The sequence below is a fragment of the Dermacentor albipictus genome, unplaced genomic scaffold (genome assembly GCF_038994185.2).
Source record: "Dermacentor albipictus isolate Rhodes 1998 colony unplaced genomic scaffold, USDA_Dalb.pri_finalv2 scaffold_16, whole genome shotgun sequence".
Taxonomy (NCBI): Eukaryota; Metazoa; Arthropoda; class Arachnida; order Ixodida; family Ixodidae; genus Dermacentor; species Dermacentor albipictus.
The window spans coordinates 5,211,026-5,239,000 of record NW_027225570.1 but is presented as its reverse complement, the minus strand read 5'-3'; the positions used below and the strand labels follow the sequence as shown (position 1 = coordinate 5,239,000).

At 46.0% G+C, this 27,975-nt stretch overlaps 2 protein-coding genes across 7 annotated transcripts in view; one reads left to right on the top strand and one right to left on the bottom strand.

Moving 5' to 3' along the window:
* Nucleotides 1-1,324, bottom strand: part of LOC135920499 (methylthioribose-1-phosphate isomerase) — a 199,286-nt gene extending 197,962 nt beyond the window's left edge. The window contains exons 1-2 of one of the 2 annotated variants that reach the window (XM_070528979.1): nucleotides 1,171-1,324; nucleotides 829-1,037 (exon numbers count right to left, since the gene is read on the bottom strand). In XM_070528979.1, coding sequence (XP_070385080.1) covers nucleotides 829-869 — 41 coding nt within the window. In that variant the 5' untranslated portion in view covers nucleotides 870-1,037; nucleotides 1,171-1,324. Of the gene's footprint in view, nucleotides 1-828; nucleotides 1,038-1,170 lie in introns of those variants that run through there. The other variant, XM_065454777.2, reaches the window with a different exon arrangement.
* LOC135920498 (uncharacterized) overlaps nucleotides 1-27,975 on the top strand; it is a 166,260-nt gene that overhangs the window by 87,799 nt on the left and 50,486 nt on the right. For all 5 annotated transcript variants that reach the window (XM_065454768.1, XM_065454770.1, XM_070528977.1 and 2 more), the window contains 2 exons: nucleotides 9,180-9,318; nucleotides 15,591-15,644. In XM_065454768.1, coding sequence (XP_065310840.1) covers nucleotides 9,180-9,318; nucleotides 15,591-15,644 — 193 coding nt within the window. The remainder of the gene's footprint in view (nucleotides 1-9,179; nucleotides 9,319-15,590; nucleotides 15,645-27,975) is intronic.

Genomic DNA, 27,975 nt, shown 5'->3' with positions numbered 1-27,975 from the left:
CTTCTAGTTTTGCCCTCTACTGCTCTTGCTTCTCTTGGTAGCCTTGAGCCGTGAATTGGAACCTCTGTAGCAAAGCTTTCTTTACCTTCGGGTCATCTAATGAATCAGAGGCAGTCATCCGACCGATCACAGTTAACGCTTCACCTGTTAGACACATGTTCACAGCAAGAGCCCATTTTTCTTGTGGCCAGTCCTGCCCTGTCGCTACGTGCTCAAATCGCTGTAAATACGCGTGTAAGTCATCGCGTTTCTCGTCGAACAAAGGAAGTAACCTCTGTGGATTGAGGGATGATGAGGAGGTGCTGGGCGCAGTCAAAATTTCAGAAGCCGCTTCCGGCACATTCCGAGCTCCTTCCTGAAGCTACAGCTTTAGCTGGAGGATCTCACGCTGCCTCTCGTCAGCTAAGCGTGCTAACTCAGTAGCTTTCTTGGTTGCCACTCGCTCCGCAGCTCTCTCGTCCCTTTGTTTTGCCTGTTCGGCCTCAATCCATCTGCGAAGTTCTGCGCCTGACAATCCTATTTGGAGTCCTATAGCCCTGATTTTCTCTAAATCCATGGTGCCATCTACTGATGTGTATCTGCGCTCAAGCGAAACTGCCCTCTTTTACTGTATTTGCGAATGAATCCTGGCAGGCTCGCCAGTTTGTGATGTTATTGGGTGCAGGAACACTCAAAGAGGCAGAAGCAGCGCGCCGAAGCACAAACACACATCAGACTTGTATTGACGCACATAACAAATAGAACGGCACACACACGCGACAGTTCCCCAAAATGCATCATAGATGACATGCAGCTACATGTATGTATCGGTAAATTATCATGGCCTACAGTTCAGGCGGAAGCATGTGTCGCCGTGTCGGAGACCTCATGGAACCGATGTCGGCCAGTGAGGTCGGACAGCAGTGTCGGACGGCCGGGTCGGACAGCCGGGTTAGACAGCACGGTCGGACAACAGGGTCGGACAACAGGGTCGGACAACAGGGTCGACAGCACGGTCGGACAGCAGGACCGGACCGCCTCGCGGGGCTCGGGTGGCCCTGCGCAACAATCGATATACTGGAGCCTCCGCGTGCCCAGTTTCTCTCCGGTAGGGTTTGCGCTCTCAGGAGCCCATGGCCGCAGTCACCAGGTCGCGTCCACAGCTGGCGGGGTAGGCCTGTGGCCGCTCACCTGTACGCTCGATCGCCCCGGTTCAGGACCGCCAGCCCTCCTGGACCAGTTGCCCAGCGGAAGAGCAGGGTGAGGTAACCTCTCAGCGGGTGACAGCGTTGACTCGGGTGTGGCGTAGTGGCGCGGGCGGTGATAGCTCCTATGGGCCACACGCCCAGCGAGGAAGCGCTTTTCCGTCGAACGCCGAACCTCGCGCACTGCTCACGCCACGGGCCACACCCTTGCGCCACGCTTTTCGAGGCGCCACTGTCGACGCTCCCAAATCGGCGTCGATGATGATGATGGTTCTCTCACGGATATTTGCGAAGAGTCGGTGTCCTCTTCGCCCCCGCACGGCGCACTGCCTTCATATTTTGCGAAGCATATTAACGTAGGTTTCGGGCCTTCGCGCGACGCCCGGCGGTGGCCACCATTGACCCTGAAGTGGGGTCACGTGATGACGTCACACAGACTGCAGATGGGGCCTCATATCGCGCCGTCGGTCACCTCCCGGCGGTGGCCACCACTGACCTTCAAGTGACCTTCAAGTAGGTCACGTGACATGACGTCACGTGATGACGTCACACCGGCTGCAGATGGGGCCTCATATCGCGCCGTCGGTCACCTCCCGGCGGTGGCCACCACTGACCTTCAAGTGACCTTCAAGTAGGTCACGTGACATGACGTCACGTGATGACGTCACACCGGCTGCAGATGGGGCCTCATATCGCGCCGTCGGTCGCCTCCCGGCGGTGGCCACCATTGACCCTGAAGTGAGATCACATGATGTGACTTCACGTGATGACGTCAGACCGGCTGCAGATGGGGCCTCATATCGCGCCGTCGGACGTCGCCCGGCGGAGGCCTCCACGCTTCGGTTCGCGCCATCGCGCACGACGCGGCGGCGGCGCCACCATCGCTGCATCACGTGGTATGTGACGTCACGCCAGGGATGAAGCGGCGCGCGCACGCCGTCGCGTCAGTCTCTGTGCCGGCAACCGCGCCAGCGTCTTTGCGCCGGGCGTGTATGCGGTCAAGATGCCTCCAAACGCTAAGGATACGCTAAGGTTAAGCCCAGTGGATGCGAAGCATCCACTGGACTTAACCTTGATAAGCCTCCAATTTTTGTTTATACTTTCCACTCCCGCGTGCCATATATTATCACACACGTATTCAAGGGAGGGCACAGGAGGGCCGCCTCACCCAACCTGCCCTCAAGATGAGACTGCAGGTGAAAGAGAAATACAGGTACTGGCCAATGATGCACCTATTTCTATCCCGCAAGAGATATGCACCTGCTCACTTGCCAGGAAACTAATTTCTCCAACAAATTATCGTAGGCAGGCATAAACATTGTCACTAAAGTTGTTGCTGCCACTCGGAGAAGAGAATCTGGTGTCGATCTTGCTATTTTGTTCCCCGCAGTAAAAGCAGGAGAATATTGTTTTGGATCCATGCAAAGCGTCTGAGCTGGGAGTTAGCTGTGAAGCGCCGTGGGTGCACGGTTGGCACATACAAATATCGGGCCTGTTATACTTCTAGTTCTGTAGAAGGGCACTACAGGTGAGCCTAGTACATTTGTGATATTGACAATATGGGAAACTCTCTGTCGAGCGCCGCTTTGTAAACCAGCAGACACCATACAACAACGCTGTAAAGAGCTTGCTATAAAGAGCTTGTACCAAGGGAAATTCTGAGTCTGTGCAGCCCACTTTTGAATATTACATTGGAAAATATGAAAACTGCACATGTTACTATGCCAAAAAGGAGAGTGGTTGATTTGGAAGGAAAATGGTAGGCCATGCAAAGAGAAGAGCTCCCACATTACACAGTGGATGCTCTAGTTTAATGGGAGAGAGACCATCTGCTCTTTTTAAGGTTTACGCACTCCTCAAGTTATTGACACCAATCGACACTGAAGAGAGTAGAGAAAATTGCGGAACATGATTGAAGACCTGCTTAACTGGCTTGATCTTGTGTCCATTCGCCATCTGCTAGCCATCATTGATGAAGTTGTATCTTAGTTTATGGAGAAGCCCCAGTGCATGAAAAACGTGGTTTAAAGCAAATATTCGAAGCTGGGACAAAGCGACATTTAAAAAAGAAGGAACGGTATTAAAGGCTATGCCATTATTACGTTCATAATGTTAAAAGTGCCTAAGCGTAGTAGAATTATCAGGCCGTCTTCTCATTCAATGATCTTTTGCCTCCTAAATCTGAAATCGTATATGTTGTCGCATCACTGAATACCTGTGAAAAGGGCCATGTGACTGGCCAGTGGGACTTTTTTGTGTATCGCGGGCCTTCTTTTAAGGCTTAGAAAAAGTCTTTATGTAGCATGTGTAGAGCCACAGAAAGATCAGAATTTTTTTCATGATGGCCTGCAATTTTCTGATTAACTGATTAACAATATTGGTTTGATTATATTTGGTAAGTTCATTCATTAATAATAAGTAATAATATAATTACGCAAAATCCAAAATATAGTCTCACCTGTTACAAGTGATGGCAAACAACATTCCTTGGTGGTTCTGTCCACCTATGTGGCACTTGCATATTTCTTTTTATTTTGGCACACGTTATGTGGGACACTGCATAAAAACACATCAAACATACAAGAGTGCAGTGTGAAGCTTTTGTTAATGAGTGTAATCAGTTTAGCATTCTAATATGAGATGTGCAGAAAATATGCGACCCTGAACAGATTAAGTTACCTGGGTGTTAAATTCATGCAACTGAAATTGAATTTCAATCAGTGTTCTTGTTGCGTGTAGGAGGGGGTTCCGGTACATACCTGTAACAAATAACTTATTATATATATATATATATATATATATATATATATATATATATATATATTGCCCTCCAAAAAAATATGCTGGCTCATTTTCGGACATTTGCTACTACTTATTCATTCGTAACCTTGATCTTACGCATCATTAACAATAGCAGAAGGTTCGCTGTGTATCAAAACCTTATCGCTGTTAGAATAAGCACAAATTACCACAAATTCACTCCAATGTTCATAGGTACCGTACCTTCAGGTGTATAAATCGGTGTTTTTTCGTTTCTGAATTTTTCATTGGTGCATCTTATAGATGAAGTCACTGAGCATGTGCTGGTGGCCAGTTACGACTACAGCTATGTGGTTGTCCCGTGTCGCCTTCCTTCATCCGTTGTTTTATTTGGCGCCTTCGTTGTAACCGCGTCTTATAGAATGGTGCGACTTAGATACAGTCGAAGTCAGACTGGATGCTTGGCCACGCCCTATCATCCAATTGCGCTCACCTTTTACCATGCACAGCAACTACACTTCATTTCAAATGTTGCTGTTGTTGCTGCGCACATCATGTGTGTCGTTGCAGCCTCGCTAACCACATGGCTGTTTGCAAAGCAAAGTCGGTGAAGTTACGACATGAAATTCAAGATGTGTGCAGTTGAATTTGCAGTGGAGCGTGGAAATTGAGCTGCAGGGAGGAAATTCAAAGTCGCCAAAAGAATGGTCCGGGACTAGCACAACTCGAATTGAACTCAATGGAACTCCTTCCTGAAGTAACTGCGTTGTTTGTGAGTGACTTGGAGGCGGACGACTTTGATTGCTTTGACTAAGCGCCTTCATGTAAGCTGTCAATAGCATCGTTCGTGCTGTCGCAATAAAATACTTCTGAAAAGTACTGTCTAGACATTGAAAGGCGCTTGCGCGCATGTCGGCGCTGCCTACTGTGAGATGCCTGCAGAGGCGGTGGCTGCTGCAAGCATGTATGATACACTGTTGCGACTCATATACATTTCTTTTAAACTGAAAAACTGCCCTTTTGAGGGGGGTTTAACTTATACAAAAGTGTGACTTATAGACCAGAAAGTACGACATATCATTTCGGAACATCATACCCACAAAAATACATTTATCTCGTACCCCTTGTATATTCAAAAGTCAAATAAAAGTCTACTTACTTGATATGCACGTTATTGATGCTTTCTGACCATATCTCGTGGTAACTATAGCTATATTGTATATGCTATAACTGTATCCCCTTGTTTTTATTGCAATAATAATTATACATACACTTGAGGTGGATTCACGCCATCGCCATACACGCTGTATTTGGTGGCAAAAACTGTGTAGCAAAGGGGACGCACAGTCACACTCCACTCAGTCAGCTCTGAAACCGGGGCAGCATTCTGGCTTTTCCTCCTTGCATGAGTGCACACATGTTCGTGTTCCCACTGAGCAACTGTGTACATACCATGCTATGGTGCGAACACCCGAGTCTGAGCAGAAAGGACAGCCTGTGTAATCTTTTAACGCGATAGCGTTAAGGAGCTCGTGTCGCAGAAAAGCCGGTGTCGTCGGTGTCGGCGTCGGGTGTCGGCGTTTTGCGGCGTTGACCGTGAGCGATAAATCACGGCAGGCACTCCATAAATAAAAAGCAACTTCCAAGATGGGCTGGGTGGGAATCGAACCAGGGTCTCCGGAGTGTGAGACGGAGACGCTACCACTCAGCCACGATTTCGATGCTTCCAAAAGGTACAAACGCGCCTCTAGTGAATGCGGTGTTGCCTTCGAAACGAGCCGTGGAACGTTATACTGTGGTGTATATCGGTAATTATGAACATGTAACTTACAGAAGTCGCAATTACACGAGTAGCGAAGTGCGTTTCGCTGCATTTCTTCTGCGCTTTCCGCACACGGAGAGCCATCTTGCGGCAAACACAGAAGACCCCCTCCTCTCCATGTACGGCGCTGCCCAGACAGATGGCGCGCCACGCGCGCATTGGAGCTGTCGCGGCTCGGACTCTCTCCCCTGACAACGCTTCGCCTTGCTCCCTCTGTAGAATCAAGCGTCCTTCCTTTCTTTAGATCACTATCTCTCTATCTCTCTGCCCGTGCCGATCACGGCGTTTGGCTGGCGTGCATCATTTCCCCCTCCGGGATACCGAGTTCTTTGGTTCGCTCCGCGTGCTCAGGCGCACGTTTCATTGCTGCGCCGAACGCCGCGTTGCTCGACCATATGGCTCGACGCTCACCGCGTCTGATGCGGGGCGCCTCGTAAGTGATGGCTGCCCTGTAGCCCATTGTCTTACACCCATTGGCGGGTCGACGGGAACGCTATCGCGTTCCACTCTTGAAGGCGAAGCTTAAGCGTCCTCCAATTTTCGTTGGCTGCCAGCAAGCACTGGCAGTTTTTCTTTGGTCTCATCTTGTGTACCGGTGAGCTACAACACTGCTGACAGTGCTCCCTTATCATGCCAGTATTCTGCCAGCGTTCAGCACAACGCTAAACCTTGCTATTGCTTTCAATGCTATCTTTGAGTGAAACTGCCAATATTAAAGTGAAGCTTTCTGGCCAAGTTCCACGCACTTTTTTTGTACTTATCTGGTCTCTAACGCCGGATGCCATGGACACACGCATTGACAAACGGCATAGAACACCCTTTCTCGTGGTCAAGCCAGTGCATTGAGATGCTCGGCACATTTCACTCCACAGTTGCACTAGAAGAAACGGATGCATCAGAAACACTAATGCAATGTGACACTATGGATCACCACTAAAAGTTTAAACAAATAATATAACTATGATGTTCTCCATGTAAATATGTGTATATAATATCCAGCATAATTCACTGCATATAAAATCATTCCTTCGTATAACGAGCTGCTATTTAATACTAATATTTATACCTAAAATAACACTTCATATGCATGCAAACATGGTTCATGAGCTAATCAATCTAAGAATGTTTCGCTTTACGTAGATGTCAACTGGAGTTGAGTCTGCCTGTTTTTTTTTTGAATCCCAGTAATTCCGTTGTGCATTGTGAAACCATTTTCTTTGTCTACATGCATCGGCACTGTGCTCACTACTGACCCTAGCAAGGAAACTGTGTTCACCCACTGCTCACATAATTTGAGCTAAAAATAAATTTGAATGGGCCCATTTAATATTAGCAACTTACTGACTCTGCTTGTTCTGCAAGGTTTAGACTGGTAAGTTCCCTATAGTGGTACATTTAACCTTGCGACCTCCTATAGCACTGATGCATTAGAATATTCATGACACAATACAAGAAATGAAACAGAATGAAAACCATAACACTGCTGTAAAAAAGTGGTTTATTGTATCTGCATGATACAAAAAATTCTTTTATGCACTTTCTTAAGCTTTTGAGTAATTGTTGTCTACCAGCACTTTGCAAACCTACATGCCCTCACAAATGCTGCCATTTCACCTGCAACCTGCTGAAAAAGGGGGCTCATGCTATTGTGGGGAAAATATACTGAGGTATTCTTAGCATTGTCATCTGCATTATGTATGAACATTGCTGGTCCTCGTTTTATCACCATAATTATCGCCTTGCAGAGACCGCTCGAAAGGTTGCTTGTCATTGTCACTGCTGGCGTAATTGTTAGTACTTTTTTAGCAGCGAGCATCATGGATGATGCCCACTAGTAATAGTGTTAAAGTTAGTGATTATTCGTAGTTTGGCACAATTGTTAGTAGTGGGTATTATGGTGATGCTTGCTGATGTCAGCATGTATTTTCCTTTTGACAATTGAAAATATCTTTTATTTGAATTTTATGTGCTGCTCATTACCCAATGTACTTTTTCAATTGGACCCAAAACTAGCCTCTGGCTATGGTTTCGAGCATTTTTGTGCAAACCTCGTAAATATTTATGTAAAGTGCAATTCAAAACGCCATTTGCTCCTTGTGTAGGTAGCAGAATCTCCTTCTCGGCCAATCCGGGCAGCCTACAGAGCCAAGTGGCGGGCTTTTTGGGCATAAGTTTGTCTTCACCAAACTTGCAGTTTAGTATAAATGAATTAATTTCTTTATTTTTTTATTTCTTGTATTGAATCTGTGGTAAACTAAATGTCCAGACATTTGCGATACGAGTATGCGTGGGCAGCTTGGGCGGATTGTCAGCTTCGACGGGGGCATAAAGGTGAGTAGCCACAGTGGCGACACCATCTGGTGGCTCTGAACTCAACCAGGCAGTAAGCAAGTGTGTTCTACTTTGCTGCTGGTTCAAATTTTCGTGCAAAAACGTCTGTCGAAAATTCACAACCGCATCGAATAAGTGTATACTTGGCTCTCAGTCTGCCTGGTTGAGCTTTGTGCCACAAGGTGGTGGCACAATTTTGGCCACTCACGTTTATGCCCCTGCTTATTTGGCAAACTGCCTGCAGTTGCCGGAACATTAGACAATAAAGCTCTTTTTCTCACTTCCAAATATTCGACCAAGTTAATCTCAACTCTTTCAGTGCCATGGACTCCAGGAACCTCATTTGGTCCACTGAATGTCAACGATATTTTGTAATTTTGGTGCGAGTGTCTTGCTACTCGATGGCACAAGCTTCCCAGAAAACTGTTTCTTTAGGGGGGGGGGGGGAACTGCGGCTGGAACTAACGCAGCGGAATTCTGGTTTTAAAAATGGCGACAATGGCTGCCCTTTTCAACAACTGGAATGTGGTGTTTTTGGACATTTTCTCACCACTAAGGAAACAGCAAAGCTCTATTAAGTCATTTTCAGAGCTTGAACTCAGTTCTGATGACTGCGAGGAAGAGTTTCAGCCTCTGATGGCCTGCCTTGCACGTGCACAGCTTGGCGAGAACACTTTGCTTCCAGCACCTATGTGGTTTCCTTTCCTCACAGTGCCAGAAGTGACATGAAGGACAGACTTGGGTTCCAACGAATGTAGGGCCTCCTATAGACTCTTTTCCTGCAGCCTCGTTGCCTGTCTGCATCTCAAGAACATAAAAAAATTGACTTTGGCAGACATCATAAAATAAAGAAGTGATGATATTGCAATGAAAAAAGTTGTTTGTTGTGAATCAGCTATAAAATAATTTGGGAAATTTTCCTGGTTTTCAGAAAGGAAATTTGGCAGGAAAAGGCTTAACGGGAGTCAACTAAATTGCCCGTTCCTTCAGTATTCTATTGGGCTGCAGTATGTACAGATGTGTAGTAGTTGAAGACAGTGTCTGTTTCATCATGTGCATATTTTGCACTTTCTTTCCCCCAGGACCACTTTACGGATGACCAGTTTGAGGCCATTGTGCTGGAGCGGTACGGCGTCAAAAAGCTGCGTCGTGATGCTGTGCCCACTATCTTCTGCTACGACAAGAATGCCAAAATCAGCTCTAAAAAGGTTCTTGCAAAAAGTAAGAGATTTTAATTTTTTCAGCATATAGTGCACTGCCATTAAGATGAAGCTATACGTCAGGAGGATCCTCTCTAGATACTACATGGGAACAAGGAAATCCGTTTTGGGCGAGATACATCGCACTAATCTTGTTGAGGTTTGTTGCATATAGAAGAAAAGGTTAAAATCTTAAAATTAGATGTAATGTAGAAAGCAGGTTTTTGCTAGAAGAGAAAGCTAGAAAAAGTGTGTCTCTAGCATTGACAGGAATGGAAGTGCTGCGCCCAAGTTGTGCCAAACCATCGAGCTGCAGCAACCTGCACCGCAACACTAATTTCGAATGAAGTTGCCAGGTGTGCGTGCCCAGTGGAAAACCCCATATCCATAGACATGCCTTGGCTAGCGCTTAGCTCTGCTATTCAAACTTGAGCAGTCTGTTCCAGCTTTTGCGTGTTAGCAGTGTAACTGTTTTTGGCGGCATAGTTGTAACTAGGCCACAAGAAAATGGAAATTGTTTTATGCTAGACAATACATTCCTAATATTTTAAATAGTGTTGTGTGTTTGCGATATATGCGGACCAGCTAAAGACGATTGGAACTGGTGCTCATTTCATAGGGTAGTCGGGAAGGAAAGCCACACTTAATGAATAAGGTTGTACAGTCTGCTCAGCATGTAGCTCATCAGCTTGGCTATAAATTTTAGCAATTGATTTTACGCCATATTGATTAATGAGCTGACGCCGTGCCTGTGATGCTTTAAATCTAGTTACTGGGTTGATAGTGCGGCACACCGACTAGTAACCTGCTTGCTTTCGTGAAACTTCTTGGTCACAAATATCCCATGGCAACCACAATCGGCACTCAAATTTGCACTCTGGCTATACTATTTCCTGCCCGGCCATGCCACGCAAAACCAGGCTCTCGCTGCCGCAGAAAGCAAACCAAAGATGTAACATTTCATATTTAGTCAACCTTAGTGGCCAAACTGTGGTGATAATTAAACGTTCGGCGGAACCGCAAACCTCCGAAATTGCGTTCGTGGCAATGTCTTGCAGAGATTGAGTCCGAGATTTTAATAAACCATTGTTAGACGAACGAAATATCGGTCGTCGTTTTACGCTGGCTTTGCGGAGGCTGTGGCAGAACTGCAAGTAAACCCGAATATTTATTTATTTGTAGATACTGCAATCTGATACCAGATCAAAGCAGGGTGGGTATACGTAGACATATATAAGGGCATGCAAACACTTACAAATTTATAAGAATTGCAAGCATTTTCAAACATTGGTAAAGAATTCTAGATACATTGGTAAAATAAATATAAAGATTTCTAGATACATTGGTAAAAAATATATAAAAACATAGAAGCATTGAAGCAAACACAAATTCATAACCTTTGCAAGCATTTTTCAAACCTTGTTAAGGAATTCTGGCTAACAATCTTGGTACTAAGATTATTCCAGTCTTTTACTGTCCTATGGAAAAAAGAATATTTATAACAGCTATTCCATGCGTTGAAGGGGGTTAGGTCATGTTTGGTCATGCCTTCGTCTCGTTTCATAACCTGATGAGTAAGCAAGAAAACTTGGAAATGTTAACATTATAATGGCCGTTTACCAGTTGAAAGAGGAACTTTAATCGGCAGACACAGTTGCACATAGTCACCGGAGGTAATACACAACACCTTATGAGCTCGCTAACAGACGTACAGCCTTGGGAATCGGAAAACAGACCTAACTACCATATGCTTTTTAAATTCAAGTTTTAATAATAATAAAGTGAATGGGTCCTAAATAATTACAGCATATTCTAACAACGGACGAATAAAAGAATTGTATGCTAATAAGCAAACACTAGACGTAGATGACTTCAGTGAGCGCCTCCAGAAAAACAGTTGATGCAAAGAATTCGGAACAACGGTATTCTGTGTGCTTTTTCCTGGGAAGGTAATTCGTTATCCACAGGCCCAAATATTTGTACTGTGTTAGCTGTGATAGAAATATATTATGAACACTATATGCAAATTGAAGAATTTTTTTATTATGTGTAATTCCCATAAAAACTTTTTTCACAATTAATAGACATTTGCCATTGCTCGCACCAAGCAATGACCGTTGCCAAGTCATTATTTATAGGCACCTTATCATCAACAGAAGATACCTTTTCATATAAAATACAGTCATCTGCATAAAGAGTTCACAGAAACTAAGTTCTGTCATGATACCATTAGTAAACGATATAAATAGAAGTGGTCCCAAATGGATTTCTCGGGCATGCCAGGCGCAACCTCTGCATTGTTAGAAGTATTGTTTATGGTGACAAATTGGTGTCAGAAAGGTAGGCTGCAGTCCATATAAGTATCTGGTCATCTTGTATATAATTCCCTAATTTAAGAATGAATTTACCTGACACCTTGTAAAATGTTTTGCGTAAATCCATGAATATATCATTGGTTTGCTTCCCTTCATTAATCGCATGTGTGAGATTGTGCACAGTCTCAACTAATTGAGTACACGTAGAAAACCCACGTCTGAAACCGTGTTGGACGTGTGTAAGTACCTTGTGCTCTTCTAAGAAATGTAAGATATGTTTATTAATTATGTGCTCTAAAATTTTGCATGATGCAGATGTCAGTGATACAGGTTGGTTATTCTTGATGTGTGCTTTTTCCCTGAATTTATGCAAAAGTTTGATTTCGTCTGTCCTCCAGTCATCCAGTAGGGAACTCTGTAGTCATGTTAGAGTACCGTACACACGAATACCGCTCCAAAAGCAGTAACAAAGCGCCCAAAACCAGCGAGCGAGCAGTGCGACCAGCCGCTACCATAGCGGCCATATTGCTCACTACGTAGCAATGATGGCATTGGTTTTGATTTTCGCAGCGCCATCTTTCGGTTGTATACTTTAGTTCACAACGCCGCTCCTACTCTTATTTCCATTGCACTGTGGAAGGTACAGTTTCCCTTCTCTAAGTTTATATCGGTGTTCTGTGGTATTGACGTGCGGCGTAGCCCATAGTGTGGTGTTATCGTAATGGCGCCTACCAGGTGATGCCACTATAGTGCCGCCCTAGAGAAAGGATTGTGCCGCTTTCAGTCGAAGAGTTCTGATAGCCGCAGAGGCATCGTCAAACATTCAAGCCAAATGGACACTTAATACTTAATAGATAGAAAGACAAACTGTTTATTCGGACGTTTTGCAAACCGCTGTGCAATTTTCTAGTTGGAATCTTTTTCTTAGCGTTGTTGCTTCAGAAGTTGGTTAATTAATATTGAATAATTATCTAATTATTCAAAATACAAAAATAGAGCGATACCACATACAAAAGTGAGCAACAAGCATTTGGTCGCATCGTCTTAGAGTGCATCGACATATTTTTGAACTGTGGCTAAAATTAGCTGAAGCACCCTGTATACACAAGCATGCACATGCACAAATGCATAAAACGTGCAAAGGAGGCCAGTCAGCCGAAGGCATTGTTATCACTTTTTAAATGCTTAGGAATCTCAATTTCGTATCAACGCATAACCGTAGTTTGACTTGCACAGGCTAGACCAGTGGTTTGGATATGGTAGGCCTCTAACAGTTGACGTGCGGTTTTGTTCTTGCTTCTGCCTAAGATCCTGACATTAAAAAACAGTGCTTCCCAGTAGGGACAACACCTGCAATGCATAGACAAGTACGCAGTCGTATCCTTCTCCAAATTGTTTGTTCACTCTCATTCGGTCGTTGACGCAGTGCCCAGTTTGCCCAATGTAGCACTTGCCACAGCTGAGCGGAATCAGATGGACCACTCCAGTGCAGCAATGCATGTAACGCTTAACGTGCTGTACTGTGCACCCTTTTGTAGGGCCCGCCCATGATTTGGGGGCAGAGACAGGCCAGCTTGTTTGAGGCGGAGAAGACCACAGGTACTCCATACCTGTTCGTCACTTTCTTAAGGTTGTGGCAAACATATGAAGATACGGGACCACTTGTGCCTTTTTTCGAGTGTTACACTCGACTTTACTGCCCACTTTAGGCTTTTTGTTGTGTTTCAGCTTCTGGAGCACTGTCTTCCTTACTGACGTCAACGATAAGTGAGGGTAGCCGGCTTTTAAAAGCCGCACAATCTGAATTCTCAAAAGTCGTCTTGATCCTATGAATACACAATTTTTTAAGTGCGGACCCCAGGCAGGTTGTTGCAATCCGTCGTTTTTATCATTTCCGAGTGGGTGGAATCATTGGTAAGAGCTCTGTTTTAGCACATGGTGAGTTGCACCAACAGACATGTTTTAAAAACGTCATATTTCAATAAAAAAACTGCAGCACCTTGTCAATCGGAATCTCGTGGGCAAAAGATAGGCCATTGTCACTAAGTTTCAAGAGGCTTAAGACTGTGCTGATGTTATGATTGTCAGTTTAAGAACACTGTTCGTCTAAAAGGATTAGAAAATTGTCTACATATCTAAAAGCGTTTATCACATGCATGCTCTTAAAGCAGTTGTCAAGGGTTATATCCGTTTCAGAAAGAAATAGTCCCCATAGCAGAGATGCTAAGCACAAAGCAATACAGATGCCTATATTTTGTAAGTATAGTTGGTTGTCAAAAAGAATAAAAGTACTTTTGAGATAGCCTTCCAGTAAGGCCAAACAATTGTCACAGCCAAGACCGGTTGCATTTTGAAATTCCGGTTCACCACGTGCATCGATGCGTGCTTTGATGGCAACAAAGAACTCGAGATGCAGAAGAGAGTAAAATAATTCTTCTGTATCCACAGAAAAGCCAAAACCAATGTTATGGTTGACATTAAACAAAAAAACTGATTTTATCGTCAAAGTTGGTTACTAGAAAAAGATCGACTTTGAGTTGCTTGAGGTAATTCAACAAAAATCAACTAACCTAGAGTTGTCAAGTGCCACATTCACTAACTGTTTATAAAGGAGTATCCGGTTTGTGCACTTTTGCACTAAAAAACACAGTGAGTGAGTCACTGTTGCTTTTTTTAACAAATGTTTAACATTTGTTAGCCTGTGAAAAGCGGTCACTTGAGGAAGATAAAAAACTACACGTTTCAGTATATACCAGCGCCCTCCTGTAAACATATGTAATCGCACCCCCATGAGCAACAGACAGGACACAGTAGAGATTAGAAACCAGATAGACATCAGCTTTTACGAGTGCAACAAACAAAAACAGCCTGTGGGATAAAAGCAAAGCTAAACCCCGCGCACATGCATGAGCTGTCGCTGAAATGCCAGCGTAATGAAGCTTGGAATGAAAACCAAGAAACTATGGAACAAATAAAAAAAATTACTTGCATCCACACAGGGTGGCAGCACTTCGGGGCAACAAAAAAGTTTATAAATTGGTGTGTCTTTCAAACACTGACGCCGCCGTAAATATATAGCATCGACTGTTTGGGACTTGTTCGCGGCGCCATATGTATACGGCATTGACCTTCAAATGGTTAGTTAAGTGTCTGTCTCCCTGTGGCGCATTTGTAATGTTTAGGCATATGTTAAAATATCTATACTTTCTGGCATAAAGTTTCTTATAATTATCTGGAGGCAAAAATAATGCGGCCGTGCTGCTGTGTGCATGAGGATGCTGGGATAGGTGGCTTTGTATTGGGCATCTTTCTCAGAGAGCCAAGGCACTGTGATAGCATGTCTGGCTGGCAGTGTTCTAGCTTTAATGATAGCTCATTCTTTACTGAAACAGCGTGTAAAATACAGCTTTTTCTTTATTATTATGTCAAAACAATTTTTTGCTAAACCATGATAATTTTATCAACCCTGAATGGTACTGGTGTTCACTAAAGTCGGAAGAAAAGCTACAAGATTGGCACTCACTGTGCAACAGTTTCAATCAATCGATTTTGTTTTATTCACTTTGTAGTATTAAACGAGATATAAACAGTAGCAAAAGATATAATTGAAGCAAACAGACTTTATGTGATCATTTCATACTAAGGAAGCTTTATTTGTGTGGAAATGACTGTTTTAAGCCAAACCACGTTTGAGACAAGCCTCACGCACCCACATCTCGGCATTCCCATTGTGGCACAATGTCCTAGGAAATTTGCAGACGATGGTGCAGGTTTCTCTGCGTGATATTTTAAGCTCTATGGTTCCTGCTTTCACCCTCTTCTGTGTGTATGCCTTCTTATGCATATCTGTTCTTGCAGTCAGTTCTATACCTCGCGATAACAGCCATCAAGTGAGGATTGCAGCCCAATTTTATCACGAACGACTCAGTTTTGCACAGACAAACGCATTACTCTTAAATGCTCTGCCTGCATCTTCCAGGATGCATACGGATGACCAAGAACAGCTGTTTCTACAAACCCAGCTGGAAGAAAGGTGAGTGGCCCGTTTTCTCATTACACAGTGATACTAGCTGCAATTCTGGCATCACCATCACCGTCTGCTTCAGGTAGGGAATGGATGCACAATATGCATTGCACATACACCACGCGCAACATTTCTCTGTCAAACACGATGCACTATGTTGGAGTGCTAGCACATCAACGCAGGACCCAGAGAAAGCCCTTAGCAGCAGAAGCGAGATGAGATGCTGGCTGCAGCATATCTGATGGTATAATTACAGGTCCAGGTAAAAAAGATACATTAGTTCATGCCCCACTTCCTCGCCTACAGTGAGGCTTAATACTACCTGTTGAGTACATTCTGACATGCCCATATGTTATAGCCCTCAACCACATCGTTATACCAATACAGAGTTACTTTGTAAGTATCCCAGCAGCACATATTTCAGAAGATCTACACATGAAGCTATCACTTGAATTTGACAAGCATCCTTTGATGGTTCCTGCTAAAAATTTTTCACTTATGAGCATTAATGCTGAAGCTTCGACAAATTCCTCAACTTTACCAGACAAATTGGTTTTCCGGTGTTCTGATAAATTTCTGATAAATTGTCTATTATCTAAAGGAACGTACAAATGCCTGTGCTATAAAGAAAAAAGTTGTTTGTGATTAGCAGCACTGTAAGTGCCGTGTATAAAGCATGTTTATTCAATATTGCTCTTATGGAGGTATATGCAGATATAAATATGTTGAACAAACTGAGTGACACCTACATGATAGATTACAAGAGAACTAATAACAAAATTTCGAAAACCATGCGCAAGCGGTTTGGCATTCAATGTTGAGACTGGTTGCGAGCATCTTTTTAATGTGAGTGTTCAGTTGTTCGTAAAGCGAACAGCCTTGAGAGGCTGCCAAGACAGCACATGGCCAGCTTGTCAGTGAGGGGAACTCTGTGTGAAAGGATGGTCCAGAGTGAAGGAAGGCGAATAAGGACGAGTGTAAGCGAGCATAGCCCTGCAATGACAGCACCAGATACCAATACACATATCTTATTCGCATTTATGTGGGTTTCTCTCAGGCACACGGGGGTGCAACAATGCAGTACTACCCGTGCCACAGGGGCTTGCGCTCCTAACCTGGGTGCGAGGGTTCAGGCACGTACCCAGGATTTTTTTTCGGGTGGGGGAAGCTCACCGCGCTAGATCAGAAAAACACCCACATAAACACAGCAGAGAAGTGGCTTCGTCAGGTGGCTCGACTCATGACTGTAGAAGCGTTATTCAAAGTACACGCAATTATTCTCTCTTTCTGCACCGTTTTCTCGACTTCCTTTTTAAATAAAAAGATGTTCATCCATAAATATTTTCATAAACAATGGTTAAATTTGTTACTTTTCGCTTTTCCTTCTTGTTTGTTTGTTGCCTTGCCTCTCTCCCTTAGTAGATCACGTAATTTCTCAAGTTTTTGCGAATCCTGTTGCCAGTTGCCAATTTTTTGACGAAAAGTGCCGCAAAATTAGGGAACATCAAACGAGGTAACGGGCGACAGTCATATTGCTTATAGGTTTAAGGCTTATTGCATGCTTTGATGATGGATGTTTCTCGCATAATCTTACTTTACACCTTATCTAACCCATATCGTGGGTATATGGTTCCGAGGATCTGTCAGTGTCGGGGTGAGCGATCGCTCAAGGAAATAATGAAGCAAAAGGAAAATTTAAATGAAGCTGGTGTTTTGTCCCACTGCAACTTGTTCCACGAGCATACAGACCAACTGACCACGAACCTAATCCCTTTCCTGGTCCCTGGATCAATTAAAACAAAAGGTTGAACTAACGAAGCAACAGCGATGCACGTGGCCATTGAATAGATGGTGGCAACTGAACGCATCTCGAGTTAATCGCGTGGCCACCAAATCGATGAGAAAACTGGCCTTCGCACCCAAATTGATGCCGATAGTTACTGCCATCCAAAAGGAATGAAAAAGGCAGCGAAATGTTGACCGCCTAATAGCTGTCAAATCTCAACTTTGATTTGGTGGAGCTTTAGGAATGTGTGTGACAAGTGGTGGCGTGGGCTGGGAGCGGGGTGGTTACACATAGGAAGACGAATAAAGAGAAAGACAGAGAGGTTCATCATCATCATCATCAGCTTGGTTACGCCCACTGCAGGGCAAAGGCTTCTCCCATACTTATCCAACTACCCCAGTCATGTACTGATTGTGGCCATGTTGTCCCTGCAAACTTCTTAATCTCATCCGCCCACCTAACTTTCTGCCGTCCCCTGCTACGCATCCCTTCGCTTGGAATCCAGTCCGTAACCCTTAATGACCATCGGTTATCTTCCCTCCTCATTACATCTCCTGCCCATGCCCATTTGTTTTTCTTGATTTCAACTAAGATGCCATTAGCTCGCGTTTGTTCCCTCACCCAATGTGCTCTTTTTTATCCCTTAACGTTATACCCATCATTCTTCTTTCCATAGCTCGTTGCGTCGTACTCACTTTAAGCAGAACCCTTTTCGTAAGCCTCCAGGTTCCTGCCCCGTATGTAAGTACTGCTAAGACACAGCTGTTATACACTTTTCTCTTGAGGGATAGTGGCAACCTGCTGTTCATGCATGATTTGAGAATGCCTGCCAAACGCACCCCAGCCCATTCTTATTCTTCTGATTATTTCAGTCTCATGATCCGGATCCGCGGTGACTACCTGTCCTAAGTAGATGTATTCCCTTACCACTTCCAGTGCCTCGCTGCTTATCGTAAACTGCTGTTCTCTTCTGAGACTGTTAAACATTACTTTAGTTTTCTGCAGATTAATTTTTACACCCACCCTTTGCTTTGCCTGCCTCTCCAGGTCAGTGAGCGTGCATTGCAATTGGTCCCCTGAGTTACTCAACAAGGCAGTATCATCAGCGAATCGCAAGTTACTAAGGTATTCTCCAATTATCCCCAATTCTCCAACCCTTATCCCCAATTTTTCCCAATCCAGGTCTCTGAATACCTCCTGGCACAACATTATAAAATACTTAACATATAGTAACAGAAAAAATTACTGCCCATGCACCTTGTACAGACGGTAAACCAGCGAAGCTGAAATGTGCGGCCCGGTTTTATCACTGAGTTAATTCCAATGGTTTATTGAAGTCTTTCTATATTATTGGTTATGTCTGTGTTTCTTAATGAGGTTACGCACACATTTGGCTTCAGTTTATCACATTGTTTATTTGGGATGCCACACATAGCGCATCGCAAGATCGCCATCATGGAAAGGGCAATGAGTGGTTCATTGTTTTAATCAGCGGGACAATTAGAGTCTTTCATAATTGTGTTACGCATTTGTGTTTTGTAATGCATTATTCATAGTATTTATGATTTGATCATGCACTGTAGTTACCAAGTGACGCACTGGGGGTGGACATTTAATTTAATTAAATACAGGGACACATTTTATACCTATTGGGATGTCGGAGAGAGGCTGCTGCACGCGCGCTCTGCTGTGAGAGAGAAACGACATCACTATCGGTATAGTTAATGGCCCATCACACCTTTCCTGCGAGATAATTATGACATCTTGATCTTGTCCTAACCCCGTCCCCCTCTGTGTCCCTTCCCTGCAATAATACATAGATAAATGTATGTTTTAAATGCATAAGCATTTCTATGTCTGCCCAACAAAAAATTTCTCCGTCCATCATATAAGACAAAGGCAATGGCTCATGCCCCCCTAAACAATGGCTCATACCCCTACATTACGGTGTTTGTAATCGCACCACGTGTGTTTCGCTTAAGCATATACAGCTTCACTGTAAAAAGAATGAACACCTTTCTGCTAGAGACCAAGGCAATCATGAGGTGTATTAACAAATGAAAGTTTCATAAAACATGCCGAGTAAATGCTGGTTGACAAGAAATGAATCGAATTTACAAAAAAGCAGAAGCAAAATCTGATGTTTGTTCATACAGATCCCAACAGACAAGAAACGCATCCATCTCCGAAAGTGTAACAGAGGCCATGCTGACATAAGATTCTCCCAGTGTCTTTTAGATCTACAGCTTCCATAATTTCTCTAGGCAGCTGATCTCCACAGAATGCTAACTTCTTCCTCTACAATGCATCCTCGACATCTGAGCGTGCATAGTAGAGGAAGAAGCTAGCATTCTGTGCAGACCGCTGCCTAGAGAAATTATGGAAGCTGTAGAAGTCAAAATGCTGGGAGAATCTTGTCAGCATGGCTTCCGTTAGAAATGGGTGCATTTCCTGTCAGGAAACACATTAATTTTTTGCTTCTTTTTGTGTATGTTCGGTTTATTGCTGCTCAGCCAGCATTTACTTGGTGCGTACATTAAATTTTTTGGTTGTTAGATCATCTCGGTTTTTCTTGTTCGTCCTATGTGTTCTCTGGTGCCATTTGCAGCGAGGCAATTTATGATTTTTTTTAGACTACAAGTCACTTTAATGGCCCTTATGATGCTTCTGTGTACCTTATAAAATCTTTTATTTGCCCAATGTAGCAAGAATGTATAGTGTGAAGCAGTAAGAACAGGGTACGCTAACTTCTAATTAAAAGGTTGATTGTGAAAATGCAGTGATTTATAAAGGTCATCAGAAAGTAGTACAGCAATAAAACCTGATAAAAAACGTGCCTAATGAAACCAAACATAAGAACGGGAAAGGGAGAAAATACATATATATATACAAGCCCAGGGAAAAGAACATTGTGATCACCAAGTGTGCATGTGACTACCTTCCAGGAAACTCGTTTTTTTTCCAATGGAATAGAACTGGAAAAATGTGCTTGCATAAGCAAGCCGTCAGTCTGTCTACTGGAATAACAACAGTGTTTCTTGAAAGGAAATTATTACGTTTCGCCTACGACGCGCGGTATAGCCGGCGCGGATGCAACGGACGCCGGGGCTTCGTTCAAAGCGGCGGTCATTTTGGCCCGTTCGGCGCTGCCGCGACGCCTGCCCGCCAAGCGCGTCCAGGCATGTTTCGATGCCACGTGGACTCGTGTGTGCGTGTGTGTGTGTGTGTGTGTGCATGTTGGTGCCCATGCTTGTCAAAGCGCGGCAGCCGGGTTGAGGAGCTCCCCAAGTGTGAAGTGAGGAGGTCTGATCCAACGTTACTCGACTAGCTTCAGTTTTAAAACTCGGCGCCGTTGTGCGGAACCGCCACCCGCCCGCGCATTCGTGGCGCTGCAGTCCCGCCCTGCTTCACTTCCTCACTAGCTGGCTACGCGGGCGGGCCGGACTAAGCTCGCGGTGCAGCGTTGGTGTATTCTGTGGTTCGTTGTTGGCGGCGAATTTCAGCAAACATGTCATCCGTGAAACTGTAGCCTTCGCCGAGATTCTTAAGAATATCAGCAGACGATGCCGACGTGCTGCGTACCTGGCTGCATAGGCCGCTATCGGAACGATGTCGACAGTTCGGCGTACCACTTTTTCTGTGCTCCCAGCAATGCGGCGCTTCGCTCGACGTGAAACAGAGCGATTCCTCGTGCCGACCGGGAACTCACTGCGAAATCAACGGCACGCGCTCGTGCCACTGCTCCCGCGTTCGTCGTCGTCTTCCACAGCTAGCTGTGTGGCCGTTCATCTTTCCAGGGTAGAATTTCACTTCACTTCTGTCGTCGTAATGGGGAGGCCGCGTTTACGGGGGTATGAGCCATTGCTTAAGGGAGTATGGTCATACGTAACGGAAAGATTTAATTTTGAAGAAATTTAATTTCGAAGAATCACAAGCAGCAAATCGCAGGTGAAGGCTGCTAACCACGCCGCCGAGCAAACTCGAGACATCGAACGCAAGCGACAACTGCGGACATACCGTCAGTGACGTCGTTCTCTCTCGCAGCCGATTGTGTGTGTAACCTCATCACTGAGAAATACTTTAATGAACCCTCGGGATTAATCCAGTGATAAACACAGGGGCCGCACGTTTCAGCTTCGCTGATTAAGCATCTTCGCGGAATAAAAAATCCGACTTCTTTTTTGTGTGTGTGTGGCTTTGTCTACAAAGACCAACCTCATCTTTCTTTTTGTAGCGCTTCTTTGGCGTGGTGAGAAGCTTCGGTGGGGATGAAGATCATCCTACAATCACGCACTTTGGCCAGATATTCAGGCTCGTGAGCCTAAACTGCGCGAAACGTTAAGACGACAGGAAGAAACAACATTTAGAAACGCAGCTTCTCCGCTTCGCTGTATGCGTTTCTTCCTTTCGTGCAGTTTACCCTTTCAGTATTAACGAACTGGCGCGATAAATCTTATTGCTGTAGGTGGATACCGCTTTCTCGTGGTATCACTAATTCGGACAAGGGAGAACGCCAGCGAGCATGAAACACACGCAAACTGCCCGTCCGCACGAGCTCAAGGCTGTGACGAGGCGTCTGCAGTGGAGCCCGATGGAACAGCGTTGCCCTCTGGCGGCTGTCACAGAAGTGGCGACAGCGGCTGTAAGCGGGCGGACGGGGAGTTTTACAACTGAAGCTAGTCTAGTAACGTTGGTCTGATCGGCGCCGGCCCGGCGGATGAGTCACTACACTCGTCTCAACATGTATCTCAGCTTGTCCGTGCCCCGCCGTCACGTGGTCTCATCCCGTGACCTTCCCTCTTGCCCTCGACTCCGAGAGTATAAAAGCAGCTGCCCCCGGACGCCAAGAGAGAGGCTCCGATTTCTTCTGTTGAGTAACGTGCTCTCCCGTCTCTCCTCTTCGGTCGACCTGACTGGCCGCTCTTTTGCGATGCTAGAATAAACAAGTTGTTCTGTTAGCAGTCGACTCATGCTTTGCCAGGACCTTCGGATGCTTCCAGTTGTGCTCCAGGCCGCCAGAGCAACGCTACCCTTGGGGCTTGCGACCAATTTGCAACAACTCGTGCCAGCGGTGCGATTACAACAACTGGTGGCAGCGGTGGGATTGCAATGACGGGTGTCAGCGCTGAGATAACAACTAGTTGTCAGCGATGAGATCGCGACAACGGAGGCCAGCAGCGAAGATATGCGGTTGACTGTATGCTGAGCAGCACAACGACCATCCGGGAGCAGTGCAACGAGCCCTGTGTGATGACTGGTTGCCTGCAGCGGAACGACTGCGCTGAATTCTTGGCTGCGAGGTTTGGTGAGTGCGGGACTTTCTTCTTCTGAGTTTTGCCAGGCTTTTGTTAGTGTCAGAAACAGAGCTGGTAATTGTGGTTGTCGTTGCTGCCCGGTTAGTTTGCCGCAAGACAATAGTAGGCAGTAGAGAAAGCAGCATTCAGAGCAGCCATGGATTTGAAGTCGTTGCGCAAACCGAAATTGCTGGAGCTTGCAAGAGAGTTGGGTCTGGATGTCTCAGACAAACTCAGAAAACCAGAACTGCTAAGGGCTATTCTTGAGTTAGAAGCTGAGGATGACGAGCTGTCGGAATGCCTTGAGACCATTGAGCAGAGGGCAAAAAGAAAGGAGCGCGACCTTAAAGAGCAAAAAGAGAAACAGGAGCGCGAACTTAAAGAACAGAAGGAGCGAGAGCAACAGGAGAAAGAAAAAGAGCGCGACCGTCAACACGCTTTGGAAATGAACCGTCTCGAGGTAGAGATGGAACGCGCTCGTAATGGAAGTCAGGCACACGGTGCAGGAGAACGAGTATCGTTCAAAATGACTGACCTGATGCGGCCGTTTAAGCTTGGAGAGGACATTGGTTTGTGCCTGGTTAACTTTGAGCGAACGTGCGAGAAGCAGGGGTTCTCTAGGGAGACGTGGCCACAGCGCTTGCTCACTTTGTTACCCGGCGAGGCGGCTGACGTAGTCGCTCGCTTGAAGAGAGAGGAGGCAGAGGATTTCGACCATGTGAAATCGAGTCTGCTTAAAAAGTACAGGCTGTCAGCGGAGGCGTTCCGTCGGAAGTTTCGGGAAAATTAGAAACGCAAAAGTGAGTCATATACAGAGTTTGCCTACAGGCTTATGTCAAACATGCAGGAGTGGCTCAAAGAAGAGAAAGCGTTTGGTGACCACGAGAAAGTTCTGCAGTGTCTCGGGCTAGAACAGTTTTATAGTCGGTTACCTGAGAACGTGCGGTACTGGGTCTTGGATAGGCCAGACGTTAGTACGGTGGCTAAAGCCGCTGAGCTAGCCGAGGAGTTTGTGACGCGTCGGGCTCGCGGAGCTAAGGACGATCAAAAGGGTGAATTTGGCTCCAAGTTTGAGAGGCCGAAGCTCACGCCCATGAAAGCAAAGGGGGACACACGTAGTGCGGATGTGAGTGAAAGCAGTCCGACCGAACGTAAGGAGACGTCGGCAGCCGAAGCCGGACGCAGAAAGCGGTTCGAGACGATGCAAGTGGGCGTGTGTTATACGTGTCAGAAGCCGGGTCACTTTTCGGCGCAGTGTCCAGAAACAAAAACAAAAGTCGCGTTTTTGTCATTATGCAGCACTGACGAGAACATGAAGCTTCTCGAGTCTTACATGCGAGACCTCCTCGTGAACGGGAAAGAGTGCCGAGTGCTTCGCGATTCCGCAGCTATGATGGATGTAGTTCACCCCTCTTACGTAGAACCCGATATGTTCACGGGCGAGTGCGCATGGATCAAACAAGCCGTGGAAGCTCATAGCGTGTGTCTGCCCGTAGCAAAAGTGCTTATTGAAGGACCTTTCGGAGCGCTTGAGACGGAGGCCGCAGTGTCATCTATGCGCACCCCCCCCCCCCAGTACCCGTACCTATTTTCGAACAGGTCCGATCACCTCCTGCGCGAGAAGGGGCTTTTGTTTGGTGAGGCTAGCGTTCAGGCTTTAACCAGATCGAAGGTTCGGGAGCTCGCTGCAAAGGCGGTAGTTGAGGGGCCGACGTTGTCGAACAATGAGAAAGGGTCAGAGGCGCAGCAAGCTGATATTCAGAGCACGTCCAAACTGAATAAAATTGAGCCTGTAGCGTTGAAGGCACCAGATACCGGAGAGGAAATGCCCGACACGGGAAAGTTAGAAGAGCTATCTACAGATTTGCTCATCGCGCCTACGTCAGACGGACTTAATAGGTTGCTAGAAGTCAGCCGGGCGGCTTTGATAGCCGAGCAAAAAAGGATGGCAGCCTAGAAAACATACGCTGCATTGTCAAGAAAGGTATCGCCAAGAAAAATGCTCGTTTTGTGGAAAGAGGTGGGGTCCTGTACCGGAAGTATCTAGACCGCAGGGGAGTGGGGTTCGATCAGCTGATCGTGCCTCAGTGCTACCGTCAGGATCTGTTGCGCTTGTCGCATGGGGGTTCGTGGTCCGGACACCTGGGAGTTAAGAAAACTCAGGACCGTCTCTTGCAAGAGTACTATTGGCCAGGGTGTTTTCGGGACGCAGACCACTTTGTGAAGACATGTGACACCTGTCAGCGGGTGGGCAAACCAGCGGACAAATCGAGGGCGCCGTTGAAGTTGGTACTTATCATTGCGGAGCCTTTTAGACGGCTCGTTATTGATACAGTGGGACCTCTGCCGGTAACAACCACGGGGTACAGACACATTTTGACTGTGATCTGCCCAGCGACAAAGTTCCCTGAAGCAGTGCCGCTTAAAGAACTCAGCTCAGTTGAGATAGTCAATGCACTACTGTCCATATTTGCGCGAGTTGGTTTTCCTGCGGAAATCCAATCAGATCAGGGCACAGTGTTTACTAGCGCTTTGACGACAGCCTTTCTCGAAAGGTGCGGGGTAAAGCTGCTACACAGCTCAGTGTACCACCCCCAGTCGAATTCCGTTGAGAAGTTCCACTCCATCATGAAGCGCGTGTTGAGAGCATTGTGGTTTGAACAACAAACTGACTGGGAGCTGTGTCTGCCTGGGGTGATGTTTGCATTGAGGACCGCGCCGCATGCGGCTACGGGGTTTTCGCCAGCTGGGCTGGTGTACGGTCGCTCGCTGCAATCTCCGCTTCGCATACTTCGAGACGGATCACTGCCCTCTCCAATGGCTGCAGACCATCTCTTTCACAAATGGCCGCCTCCTGCGCTGGAGCCTCGCTTTGCGACAACATTCCTTTGAGGTGCGTTACAAAAAGGGGAGTCCGAACGGTAACGCCGATGGCTTAAGTCGAAGCCCCTAACGTAGGAATGAGCCTCAGAGTTGTTTGTTACTGATGTTTTTCTTCCTGAGGCAGGAGTTTTAACATATTGCTTTTGTTTAGTGTTTCAATGTCATGATGTGTTTTCTAGTGCAATTTTCCAATTTGTGGACGCGTTCTGAGTGCTGCTAGACTACTGTAAGGAACTAGGCAGTAAAAAAAAAGGGGGGGGAAAGAGCCTGGCATGGCTTAGTGAGGGTTGTGCCGTGCTTGCTGACTGAGCGGCTGAGTTTCGGCGCAGTTCTAACGCTTGCTGGGAACGAGAGAAAAATGACAACTCTCCCGAAGTCACTTTGCAGTGTCCTGTGTGAACCTGAACGTGAGAACGAGGCTTTCTCTGTGCGCTGCGCTCAAGAAAGGCCGAGGGACGACCGACTTCGGTTATGAGCATCATCGAGCGACATCCCTGCGGACACCGGATGCAGTCCCCTGACCATCGGGATCTCCTTCCCCCGGCGGGGCGGTCCGTTACGTTTCGCCTACGACGCACGGTATAGCCGGCGCGGATGCAACGGACGCCGGGCTTCATTCAAAGCGGCGGGCATTTTGGCCCGTTCGGCGCTGCCGCGACGCCTCCCTGCCAAGCGCGTCCAGGCATGTTTCGATGCCACGTGTATTCGTGTGTGCGTGTGTGTGTGTGTGCATGTTGGTGCCCACGCTTGTCAAAGCGCGGCAGCCGAGGAGAGGAGCTCCCCAAGTGTGAAGCGAGGAGGTCTGATCAGCGCCGGCCCGGCGGATGAGTCACTACACTCGTCTCAACATGTCTCTCAGCTTGTCCGTGCACCGCCGTCACATGGCCTCATCCCGTGACCTTCCTTCTTGCCCTCGAATCCGAGAGTATAAAAGCAGCCGCCCCCGGACGCCAAGAGAGAGGCTCCGATTTCTTCTGTTGAGTAACGTGCTCTCGCGTCTCTCCTCTTCGGTCGACCTGACCGGCCGCTCTTTTGCGATGCTAGAATAAACAAGTTGTTCTGTTAGCAGTCGACTCATGCTTTGCCACGACCTTCGGATGCTTCCAGTTGTGCCCCAGGCCGCCAGGCCAACGCTACCCTTTCGGCTTGCGACCCATTTGCAACAACTCGTGCCAGCGGTGCGATTACAACAAAATGCAGGATTGGCAATTGTAATAATTCTTTTCCTGCACTTGGAATTTTTCTGTATTTTCTTTCTGTAGCATTTTTTTTATGTTTGGCAGCATCAAACACCCATTTTTATCTATCCTTCAAGATGTCTTTATTTTTCTGGGGAAAACATGGGGAAGGCGGGAGATAGAAATTCAAGACGATGTGCAACACGAGAACAAGGTGAAAGTAGGAGCCAACGTTTCCACAAGTGGACCTTGAACAAGACAAGTCCACTTGTCGAAACGTTGGCTCCTGCTTTCACCTTGTTCTCGTTTTTCTCTTCTTTCTTTTTCTGGTAATTGGTATAACTCGCCTCATTTTTACAAATGAACCTCAGTTGAAAGTTAGTCCTCATCCTGTTGATACTGGTTCATGCTATGCACTCTTGCGACATTTGTGTGTGTGTGTGTGTGTGTGTGTGTGTGTGTGTGTGTGTGTGTGTGTGTGTGTGTGTGTGTGTGTGTGTGTGTGTGTGTGTGTGTGTGTGTGTGTGTGCATGCCTGGATTTGGATGTGAAATTGGGCCCTTGGGCAGAGGTATCATTCTTCTCCTGTGCAGCCTCATGAATTCATTAACTATAGTGCAACATAAATACGCTGGACAAGAACGAAGTGAACACACAGAGCGTTTCATTCTTGTCTGTTGTCTATCTGTTGCGCTTTAGTTAATAATGAATACACACCAACTTGTCCAGTTTTCAGTTCTTATGTCGGCCTTATAAGCCCGTTTGTGTCCTGGAATATCTGCATGGCTATGTGTCCTGTAATTTAATTCTTGGCCATTTGCTTGCAAGTCACGTGTCAATCTCCTGATTTTCCTGACAATCTCGTGTGATGTGTAGGCCCAGACAGTTTCTGGTGAATCCACGCAGGTGTGCAGGGTGTAATTTGCACTACAAGTGCTGCTTTGATTGCTTTCAGTTCAGCTTTTCTAGGTGTAGGATGACCTGGAATCGTACTCATTTATATGGGGGTTTAATTTTATGCAGTCTCATACTACTGTTACACTGCTATTGCCACATCAGTGTTCTATATGTGCCTGATGTTTGCTTGCATCTTCATGATTAGCAACCTCCCCTGTGTGTTTGGCAGTTACATATAGTCTCCTGGTCTAATTTTATGCCCCCATATTGCACGATATGGGCCTGTTCAGGTGCTCCCGAGGT